Genomic DNA, 12,175 nt, shown 5'->3' on the forward strand with positions numbered 1-12,175 from the left:
AGTAATAACTGTATTTTATAAAATAAAATGCTTAACTCTTTCACACCAAGTGCAGTGCGTCAACACGTGTTTTTCTTCACCACACAAAAAGACTTTGCCTTTTGCAATTGTACGCAGGTGCCATTAATTCTTAATGGCACCCCCACACATCCACCAATTGCATGCATGTTTTTGACCACTAAAGCACATGGTACCATGCATTTTGGTAGGGCCCAATTTAAAAATCATGCCAGCACATTTTTTGCATGTTTCACTAGCATAGAGAAGCCAAATTAAAAACACAACACGCGGGAACACGCCCTCAGACTGGTGTTCCCTCGGGATTGTGCACAAGTCTAAAGGGTGCCTTGACTGAAAAAAAGTTATGAAAACACTGCTCTATACATCCTGTATCACTCGTGTCTGCACAGCACTCATTGGCACTGTGTTGGTCACAAAAAAAAACCTTTTTAAATAAATAGCAATAAATAGCAAAAAAGGAGCTTTATATAAATCGATATTTGAAAGCAATTGTTCGTTACTTTTGTACATGAACATTGTAGAGGCAGAGTTTAACCACTTACCGACCAGCCACCGCAGTTTTACTGCGGCAGAATGGCATGGCTGGGCATAACAACGTTATGTAGCGCTCGTCCCCAGAGCCGATGCGAGTGCCCGGTGGTTGCAATCACCGCCGGGCTCCCATGATCGCTGCTGACATACCGAAAAACCGGGATCTGTGTGTAAACACATCGTTTCCGGTTCTCTGAGGGGAGAAGTGACTGATCATCTGTTCATACACAGTATGAACAGCGATCTGTCATCTCCCCTAGACGGTCCCCTCCCCATTCAGTTAGAACACAGAGAGGGAACACAATTAACCCCTTGATCGCCTCCCCCCCTTAGTAGTTAACCCCTTCCCTGCCAGTAACATTTTTACATTAATCAGTGCATTTTTATAGCACTGATTGCTGTATAAATGCCAATGGCCCCAAAAATGAGTCAAAAGTGTCTGATGTGTCCGCCATATTGTTGCAGTCCCGATAAAAAAGATAGCCGCTATTACTAGTAAAAAAAAAAATTCATACTAAAAATGCCATAAAACTATCCCCTATTTTGTAGACGCTATAACTTTTGTGCAAACCAATCAATATACGCTTATTGCATTTTTTTTCTACCAAAAATATGTAGAAGAATACATATCTGCCTAAACCAAGGAAAATTATTTTTTTATATATTTTTGGGGGATATTTATTATAGCAAAAAGTTAAAGGAGGAAATAAACTGCTTGGATTGTAATCGAAGCAGGGAGCATGTGCAATAGAGGTGGCAACAGGGATTCTATACCATGTCAAGCTACAGTGGGGACACAGGCAGACAGGGATTGCCAATGCATGGCAAGATCAACCAGGTATTTCTTAATTTCCATAAAATGAAAGCTCTAATGCTTAAGCAAGTATGGACACTATGCTATGTAGCATGTAGAGACAGTTTTTATTGTTTTGGGTTTAGTGACACTTTAACACTACCCTACCCCCCAGATTGACTGATATCCAAGGGTGGCTACACAGCTCCTCCATCCAGAGCAGAGACACTTCAAAATTGCAATTGTGTTACTGGCCCAATCAGTATACTACTTTATAACTCCATCAATAAAAAGAGTTAAAAAAAAAATAAAGGGGGAAAAAGTAAAAAAAAAAAGAAAACTTAAGTGGCCACCACATCTATATATATATATATATATATATATATATATATATATATATATATATATATATACTATTTTGTTTTTTAAGTTTGGTTACTCTTTAGGCAAACAAAATGTCATTCAGTTATGGGTTACTTTACCTTAGAAATAACAAGAAATTGCACAGGGCTTTACATACAGACTGACATATAGGCCTAAAATATACTATATTTATCAAAACCTGACAGAAGCAGAGGAATCTAAAACTCAGTTGAATCAGTTGGACAAAAATCTACCAACATGTTTTATGCAAAAAAAAAAAAAGCGGGAATACTGTATGAGGTGTTAGAGCTTAGTTAGATCAGTTTTCAGGAAATCTTAGCTGAACTTTATAGGGAAACCTTCTGCAAGCTATTCATGTCATTTGAACACAAGCATTATGTCACGTCTGCTCTTTTACTTTATTACTATATAACAGTCAGACCATAATGAATCAGTAAAATTCCAAAACATGACAGAACCGCCATTTATTATTCAGTATAGTTCTCTAGAATGTTTTACAGTGTGTAATCAAATCATTCTCGTTTCTATGTATATATTTTTATATATACACCTGATACAAATCAATCGATTTGATAGTACTTACAAATTGATTCAAAGTGGTGTCCCCCCCCCCCAAAAAAAATATATGAGTAAAATTCCAAAAAAAAGAAAAAAAAATTGGATTTTTTTTTTAACTCACCTCTAAATGCCTGTTGCTAGGGGGTCCCTCGTAGTCTGCCTCCAGTGTCCCGGGCACCAGACGTCACTTCCGTTTGGTGCAGTCAGTCATCTGGGACACGTGACAGGTCCCAGATGACTGTGCGGCGTATAACGACACGCGGAGCCCCTCACGCATGCTCAGTGGGTGCCCGGCTATGAAGCCACAGCCGGGTGCCCACAGTAAGAATGCCGGCGCCGTCGAGCGGAGGGGGGGATGAGCGGAGCTTCTTTACCCCGCAACGCTGGACCCTGGGTAAGTATCCGATTATTAAAAGTATTTGTAGCTGCTGACTTTTAATTATTTTTTTTTAAGGGGCACCCCACTTTAAGTGGAATTAAATCCATCAACTCAAGCCAGGGTTCACACTGAGCTGTGAGAATGAAGCCGTGCAAGTTCAGCTGAACTCGGACGATTTCACTCCTGCATGTCAGTCCCGATTTCAGCTGTGATTTCAGAGACATCTGTGCAGGTTTCTGCACAGATGTCAATGTAAATCGCAGCCCGAAATCGCAAAAAGTACCACAGAAACGACTTTTTGAAATCAGTGCGGTGCTGCAGATGCGATGTCACACCGATTAGGACGGTGCCATTGATGGCAATTGCCGCCGATTTGATATGTGATTTGACACTTTTGACACTTTTTTTGGGAACCAGTGACATTATTACAGTGATCAGTGCTAAAAATATGCACTGTCACTGTACTAATGACACTGGCAGGGAAGGCGTTAACATCAGGGGCGATCAAAAAGTTAAATGTGTGCCTAGCTAGTGATTCAGTGTAGTGGGGGTGGTGCTTTTACTAGTGGAAGGCATGGATTGGTGTACTGACAGAAGAGCAAGCTGTCTTATTTACACAGGCAGACTGCCATTCTGCCTGTGTACTGAATGGACAGCAGGTGCCAGCGGACATCAGGTCCGCGGGACCCGCTGTGAAACTCCCAGCAGGAGTGAGCCACCAGCAGCATGCCTTCACGCCCCAATACCCGGAAGTGCAGAATCACTTATATATACATGATCCTGTGCAGTGCGGCCACCCTGTAGCAGTAAGTGTGTTATGGGGCGGTCTGCAAGTGCAACTCCTTCTTTCTCCTGTACCATGCGGCTAGGTCCATGAGGTCTACGTTTAGGGAGGCAGCCAGAGCAGAGGACCTGTCATCCTTGCCTGGTACCACTTTTCCCTGTCTGGCTGCTATTACATTACCACCAGGTCATGGTTACCTGTAGCAACTACATTCCTTCCAATAACTCCTTTGCTATTTGTGATGGCCTTCCGTACCCTCCTCTTTAACCCCATGTGTGCTTTACAGGCCCTATTGTTTTAGATATGCCATGTATCTTCATGCACCCCTTTCAATGACTTCAGACTAGGCATGAAAGTTAGTGAAAATGTACTGAACATTCAGCAGCACAGTTCAACAGTACATGAAACAGAGTCCAGCGCTAACTAGCTAATTCGAGCTGCCAAAGTTTATACCTTCTCCAAAGAGATTCCATTTACAGAAGCTCAAGTGCATTTCTGATAAGGTCCTGGTTCCACAGAGAATCCCAGCAGGGTGACCCAGGAGGGAGCCATGTGTTCCAGTAGGACAGGGATATTCAATTAGCGGACCTCCAGCTGTTGCAGAACTACAAGTCCCATGAGGCATAGCAAGACACTGACAGCCACAAGCATGACAACCAGAGGCAGAAGCATGATGGGACTTGTAGTTTTGCAACAGCTGGAGGTCCGCTAATTGCAGATCCCTGCAGTAGGACTACATGATGCAGCAGTCCTTCCTCTGAAATCCCATGTGGAAGACAAAGTGCACAGCTCTGAGCCTCCCCTTGTATTGATATGGCTTACAACAGGGGGCAGGACCCAGAAAGCCCAGGAAAGAGTCTACACACAATTAACCCCTTCCCATCCTGGGCAGCCTGAACTAACTACGCAGTGCAATTACTACAACAGCAGAAATACATCTAATGATCCCCCACAAACACCTGTTTACTAGCAGGTAGAAATTTTGTTTACAATGTCTGCCAGTACTAGGCAGTAGACATAGGCACTGCTGAAAAATGTGTTTGTTTACATTTAATTAATTTGGTTTTTTTCTCGTTTTTTGGGTCATTCGTCATATGATCGCAATTTGTAAATTCAAAAAAATTGTAAATTCAAAAAAATTGTAAATTCTAAAAAAATCATGAATTCGTAAATTCTATAAAATCATAAAATTCGAAAAAAATTGAAGATTCGGAAATTCGGGGAAAAAAATCGTAAATTTGAGAAAAAAAGTTTGGGAACTTCGAATTTTTTTTTTGAAAACCCGTAAACCCAAAAATCTGAAAATCTTTAATAATAACTAACTAATAATAACTTAACCATTACTAACTATTAAATTATAGGTATTGGAATTTCCTTTCAAATTTGGCTGTTGGTGAACGTAACGCATCATCCCAAATAACAAATGCCGCATCTAAACAAATGGAAAGGAACAAATGAATAATAAATAATAACAATAATAATAATATGTTTTTATTATTATCATTGTAATTTATTATTATTATTTCATTATATTCCATTCGTTTAGATACGGCTTTCGTTATTTTGGATAATTTATAACTTCGGAAAAATTCGTATTTGTTATGTTCACTAACAGCCAAATTTGAAAGGAAATTCCAATACCTATAATTTAATAGTTAGTAATAGTTAAGTTATTATTAGTTAGTTATTTTTTTCTAATTTTCGGGTTTTCGGGTTTCTGAATTTCAGATTTTTTTTTAATTTCCGTTTTTTTTCAGAATTTCCAAATTTTTTTGAATTTCAGATTTTTTTTGAATTTTCGATTTTCTTTTGAATTTACGAATATTCAGAAAAGTTTGTTAAATGGCTTTTCGTTAATTTGGATATTTCCGGATTAACAAATTTGTTGAAATTCGTTAAAAAACTAATTTGGAACAAAACAAATTGCACGTGTCTACTGAGCAGGAAAGATCTCAGGAGTTGGACTAAAGGTAAGTATTTCGGTATGTGGTTTAAACTGAGAGGGAGTGCGGGAAGGATTCTCTAGTGAAGCAATCCTTTAAAGTGGATGTAAAGCCACTCTCATCCTTTCTAAACTACTGCAATATTGGTTATCTAGAAGGATATACATGTCTCCTGCATGTATACTTATCTGTCAAATGTGTCCCCTCTGTCTGCTATGAGACCAGAAAAACTGCATATTCTGTAGGTGGATCTGTTTTCCAGGGCTCAGTGGGTGGAGTCGTGATGTCAGTAGACTCCTCGCCCACCTCTACACTACCCTTATCAACATGCATTTTCTCCTGTGTATTCCTTACACTGAACTTCTGCTACGATCACTAACATGCAGTCAAAACCCAGAAAAGTCCCCACATGACTTCAGCATGCCAAATCATGCTGAGGTGTGGAACAGCCAATCCTTGCAGAGCTGCTGAAGAAAGGAGTGGGGGTGGGAATTAAAAAATAATGCAAGTCTGTCAATCACAGCAAGGGGGGAGAACGGACAAAGATTTCACAGTTTGTCCGTTTTATTTCACTGGAAAAAGATATGAGGATTGCTCAGAGATGGATTAACTCTTTGTGGCAAGACTGGGCACAGCTGATCTGAAATCCCATACTCTATATTGTGCCAGACAAAAAATAATAAAAAATTTGGGTTTACATCCACTTTAACACTACAGACCATGACCTTTAAAAGGTCTGCTGTTATCAAGGCCAAGGTTTATCTGGTGTAATACTTATCAATGGTTCTATCTTTCTTACCGCTAGGTGCACACAGAGGCCATAGCCAACTGAGTTGTACAATACCTAGCTTTGACATCGGTAGACACTTACCGGTTTGCGGGTGGGTGTCACTTGGACAGCCTGATAAAACTCTGGCTGGACTCGGCTACTTCTCTTGATTTTTCTTTTCCTCAAAGGTGAAGCAGTGTCTTGGTCACTCTGCTGGACTTCTACTAGAGGCTTTGTTTCTTCAACACGGGCTCGTGTGTACCTCCTCAAGTGACGAGGGCTTGGCCTAATTCCCTAGAGAAAAAAAGAGTCCATTTTAAAACACTTGTAAAGGGACATTGGAAGACTATTTAAACAGTCCAGTAAATGATTATACGCACACCCAGATTAAAGGTATGTAAACACCAGAACAGTACAAAATACATTTATGGCTTTTCACCTTTTACAGGAACTAAAAGTGTGTATATATCATCTATGAGATCACTTGTCAGGTCATATGTCTATGAACTGTGACTCTTCAGTACAGAGATATGTAACAATATTTTTCCCACACCTATGAGTATGAATAGTTAAACACTGTACTGTTTACAAAGCTTAATTATGTATAAATGAACACATTTCAAATGTTGCAATACAGCTACAACTAAAATCCTTTTATCCAGAGTAAACTCGAAAATAAATGGTGTTTTTTAAAGACACGGAGGCATTTATAAAGCAACTGCAAGACTCTGGGGTCTGTTTCTAAAACATTGGTTGCAGGAATGTCAGAAATATTCATTCAAACTGAGTTCAATTGTATCGTATGGTTTCAAATAAATTAACTCCTGTATCATCACCACCATCTAGTGGCCTAAATGTGGTATAATTTTCTAAAATACCCCAATGAGAAAATATAACACATTTTGGCCACTAGATGGAGCTGATGATACAGGAGTTAATCTATTTGAAAAGATACTCTGAAATGTATTTCAGTTTGCATAAATGTTTTTGATATTCATTGAACAAATGTTTTATAGACCCCTTAATATTTCTTGCTAGTATTTTTAGCACGGTGCCTGATTCTGGAAAGTAATCAAAATCTACCCTTGCAGTGCACCGTTTCTGCCCTCCCACCCCTTATCCCCTGAGGTTCTCAAGAATCCCCTGTAACTAAAACAAGCTACAGAACAATTCTCCTTTAGAGTGGGGCTACCTTTGCACTGTAAAAGTTACGTGCTTGTTTATGTCTAGAGGACTGGGAACGGCACTGGACTGTTACTCATTTTCCTCATGTCCAGTGGCCTCATTCACTTGGATGCTTAGCAGCTAAAGTAAGCTGAGACATAAATTCCCTGGCACTTTCTGGCTCCCGGGGTAAGGGTACCGTCGTATATACAAGTGAATAGCTGTATGTGGCCAAGCTGAGGTAAGTGCCAATTGGCTTCTGCATTGGCATTTACCCATGCATAGCCCCCCACCCATAGGCACTTCTCCCTGAATCTGAAAATGTTGTTTACCCAAGCACAACTACATACAGCTATTCACTTGTATTGGTGGCTGTACATGGCATGTGTGTGTGGCTACCCAGGCACCAGAAAGTGGCAGGATTTTATGCCTCAGTACACACGAGCTGCTAAGCGTCCAGGTATATGAGGCCTTCAGGCTACAAGAAGTCTGCTTAGAGTCTGCTTGTTAAATGCCTCACTATAGAAAACTTCACGTCCTTTAAACTAGCATATATAAATAAGGATTAAAGAATTCTCATCACTTACATACATATATTTGCATTCCTTGAGCATCCAAGAACTGTAACCTGTAGACGGAGCCGGGACAAGGGGTGGGCAGAAGGGACGGCTGCCCTGGGTGCAATGGTTTATTACAGGGATGGGGTGCCCTTACCCTAACCCTAAGGGAAGGGAGGGGCGCAGTTTGGCATCTTTGCCCTGGGCACCGGATGACCTTGTCCCTGGAATGTCTGTAGAGCTGTGTCTACTTCTGCTGAGAAAGTACTTTACTTTAAGTTCTTTGAACTGACCTTGTGATACTCCAGGCCTATAACATGTAAATAATCAAAGCAATAAATAAGCTATGCAGAACAAACCATTCTTATCCAAAGCAATTCAAACACTTTATCAGCTGAGTACCTGGACAGGTAAAGTAAATTGTATTATAAAATGAATTACTCACTGCTGGCACCCAATAGTAAAGGCATACCGTGATGGTGATGAACAACATTTATGACTGAACTACAAAATCAATAGCTTTCACTCTATGCTGTCAACTTCCTCAGGCTTTCTAATGGAAAACTATTCAACTCTTTTACAGTTATAGGAGATATGGCGCCGTATTTGTCAGGGCAGTAGGAAAGATTGAAAGGGAGGATCTTACTGGTGGCTATAGGTAACATGAATGGTTCTTCCTTTAGGCAATTTGGTAAACAGAATCTTCAGGAATTTAATTTAAGGTATGCTGGCTCTATACATGGCGGAGAAGCTGTGCCTTTATTTTTGTAATAGGCAAAGACTGCTTGTTGGCTGCCATTACAAATGCTTGATACTGTATTATCAATGAATACGTGTCTAAACCCCAAAACAAAATTGATAGTATTACAGCTTTCTTTGTGATTTGCTGGCTGCATTCGTTTTGTCACATGGTAATCATGAAATTAACACACTTCTTGTCCTATGTTGGCAACCCTATTTAGTAGCATTGTCACCCTAGGATAGGGTTGCCAGTCCAGGTTTTGAATCCTGTGTCCAGGTTTCAGTCCACCTGAAACCCGGACACATTGTTCAGACAGGCATGTGGCTGGGAACAGGGCTTGATGGGAGTGTGAGGGGGCACTATGTGCGCCACATTACTATTCTCTTTGGAGTGCCCAAAGGTGTCCCAGGTCTGTAACAATCCTATAGTGTATACTAAAACAAAAAATATATACTGTGCACCGCTAAAGTGTTCGGGTTTGGCTTGAATAAAAGGTGGCGAACCCTACCCTAGGACAGAAAGTATGTTAAGACTACATAACACCTTCCTCTCATCATCAAAACAGCAGATCTAAGTGTACAGGAAGTTAATAGCTAACCAAATTTCTGGATAAACAGTTATTACTTTTTCACTTGTCAAACAGATATAACAACATGTTTTCAGTGGTACTGCATGTTTAACAGACCAAAAAATAAATGTAGCGCTGCCCCCAAAGAAGTCATCTGGTAATTTGGGTTCTCTGTTCTGAGCCTTGATTCAAAGAACAACCCCAGCTCCTCTGGCACACCTAGTTGAGTGAGAGTTACTGAAAGAACTTAAAGGAAAACAAGTTTGAATACCATTAACTCGGCCGTGAATTAGTGTCTGGAAATAGACGCAAGACCATTTATTGGTAAATTAACTCAATGTATTGCTATGGGTTCGAGTAAATAGTGGTTTAAGCATAAATGAGCACACAGCGGAAAGATTCAGACACAGAGCACGAATAAGCAGTGCATATAAACATTAACTGCAATGTGAATAATAATAATACTATTACTAATCTAGGGTGTATTCTAGGAGAATGGCTAGGATATGGTGCAGTCCCCTGAGCGGTACCTCTTAGCATAAGCAATAGGTGAAGGTCTCTGTGTAAGAGCTGTAAAGGGACTGTCTTTATTCCTAACTCTTCAGCTGGCTAGCATTGGGGCCTAGTTGTACCATGGGCACACATGAGAATCGTACCAGTACGGTCAATTCCCAAAGGGCTCAGTCCCTCTCTCTAGCAGCACATAGTAAATCCCCACAGCAGCAGCTCATCAGTCCCAGCAATACTGCAGCTCACCATTCTTTCACACACAGCAATTGGTGCACTTTTAGCTCTCCTCGAAGTTGACTCTGGCTGTTGGAACTCCCAAACTTAGCACTTCAGATCCTGCTCAGGCTGCCAACATGCAGCAACGATGGTACACATCGGACAGTGATGTGCACTCTCCGGTCTCCCTCACAGCAAAAGGAAGCTGTATTCTGTACAGCCAGAGAAAATGCAGCTCTTTCCCCTCCCGGCAACCTCCTTCTGTGGAATGCAGTTCAAAAGCTGTTGATTGAAGTAGAGTCGCTCCCCTCTGGACTACAGTTTGCACAGTTCAGTGCTGCCTGACTCAATCTATTGAACTCTTCCTGCTGAGCAGCCCCCTCCTACTGCTGTTAAAGCTGCTAACCAATCAGAACCCCAGGACAGTAGCTACAGAAAACAGTTTTCAGATCAGGTGTTCTGATTTCATTTTGACTTTATTTTCTTCCTTTACTTTATTAAAGACAGTTAACTAATATGTTCAATAGGAAGTCAGCAAGGCAGGGAACAAATGTCTCTCAGCCGTGGTTCTCTTTAACCCAGGGGTCCTCAAATTACTAAAACAAAGGACCAGTTCACTGTCTGTCAGATTGTTTAGGGGCCAGACTGTGACCAGAATAGGTAAAGAAAAAAAAGAAAAAAAAAAGCTATGGCTTAGAGGTCAATGGGAGTAATAAATGCCCTTTTAACATTGATAAATGAGAGAAAATGTCCCTATGTCAGTGAAAACAAAAAATGCTCCCATGTCAATAACCAATGAAGTAATAAAAGCACCCTTTCATCTTTGGTGTCAGTTGGAGTAGTAGAGGGCCCCCCCACAGCAATGGTGTCAGTGGGTTGGTGTAGTTACCCACTTAATGTGGGCGTAAACTCCCTTGTATAATTTTTACCTGTTTACCTATAATAAGGCTTATCTATAGGTACAGTAAATATCTCTTAAACGTTTAGGAGATATTTACTTTACTATTTGCAGCTGGACGTCACTGGTGCATGCGCTCTGAAGGAACGACATAATGTGCCGTTCCTTCAGAGCTGTGCAGTAAACAATAACTTCCTCACTGACCTGATAGCGGACTCTGCAATTCATATCGCCGAAGCCCGCAAACATGGAAAGAAGAGACGATCTGGTCTAGGGTGAACCGATGGATAATTTCCCGGACTTGCCGTTAAGAATGGTAAGCCCGAAAAACAGGCTAATCAGTCACTCGGATTACTTTTATGATAAAGAGAATCGCCAGCTGAAAAAAAATAATGGAGTTATGGCTGATAGCTTCAGCCATAACCCTGGTAAACCACTTCAAAGCTGCAGCGTATATATTCGTATTGGGGTCATCAAGTGGTTAAGCTATACTTGCACAGGCATTTAGCGATCCTGTGAATCCTAATGGAAAAAATTTATTCCAAGAATTCCTGCAGCTGGGAACTATAGCTGCAGGCGCCAAGCCCATACAATCCAATGACAGGCTGTTGGCGGCCGCAGATATTTGTGACTGTTCACATAGGCAACGATTACTTACAGTGATTGTGACTGGATGAACTTTGTAATAGTAACAGACGCTGATGAATGAATCTGGGTCACAAGAGAGTAGAAATAAAATGCTCTCCTGTTATCCAGATAAGAAGTATGGCCAGAAAAGATTTGGCTGTACTTCTCTGTACCTACAGGTAAGCCGAAAGAAGACAATAAAACATATACAGTTTAGTAGATCACTGGCACACGCGCACTGCCCTCTGAACGGACGTCACACACTGGAGTATGCCATGCTTTGAGAGCGCTGTACCGTGCCAATAACTCCTGTGCACATGAGCAGGAGTGACATCATCATGGTAAACCAGAAGAAAGACCGGGTGAGGATGAAAGCACTAGCAGATGTGACAGCGCACCACTGGAGGGCTTCGTTTTAAGGTAAGTCTGGCATAATGTGCTAGTATGTGGTGCATTCTAGCACATTATGACTTAAACCGCCCAGGATCCAATTTGTTTGTTTTTTTAGGACTTTACTACCACTTTAAGTTCACTTGGTGCTTTTCTATGTACATCCACCAAGGAGATTAGTTAGTGACATTTTTGTAAGGCATTCCCCTCATAAACTGAAATTTTCCTTTTTTTGATTTTGCTGAAATAAATGCATCAGTCACAAAAGTAGAAAAATTATTTAACAAGGGGGCCCCCAGATCCCCCATCCCCCCCCCCCCCCATGTGAATTTACATCAGGT

At 40.9% G+C, this 12,175-nt stretch overlaps 1 protein-coding gene across 24 annotated transcripts in view; it reads right to left on the bottom strand.

Moving 5' to 3' along the window:
- DST (dystonin) overlaps positions 1–12,175 on the bottom strand; it is a 736,344-nt gene that overhangs the window by 689,901 nt on the left and 34,268 nt on the right. For all 24 annotated transcript variants that reach the window (XM_077487838.1, XM_077487826.1, XM_077487828.1 and 21 more), the window contains exon 3: positions 6,265–6,456. In XM_077487838.1, coding sequence (XP_077343964.1) covers positions 6,265–6,456 — 192 coding nt within the window. The remainder of the gene's footprint in view (positions 1–6,264; positions 6,457–12,175) is intronic.

The sequence above is a fragment of the Lithobates pipiens genome, unplaced genomic scaffold (assembly GCF_037356315.1).
Source record: "Lithobates pipiens isolate NorthernLeopardFrog02 unplaced genomic scaffold, aLitPip1_a1.2 Scaffold_18, whole genome shotgun sequence".
Lineage (NCBI taxonomy): Eukaryota > Metazoa > Chordata > Amphibia > Anura > Ranidae > Lithobates > Lithobates pipiens.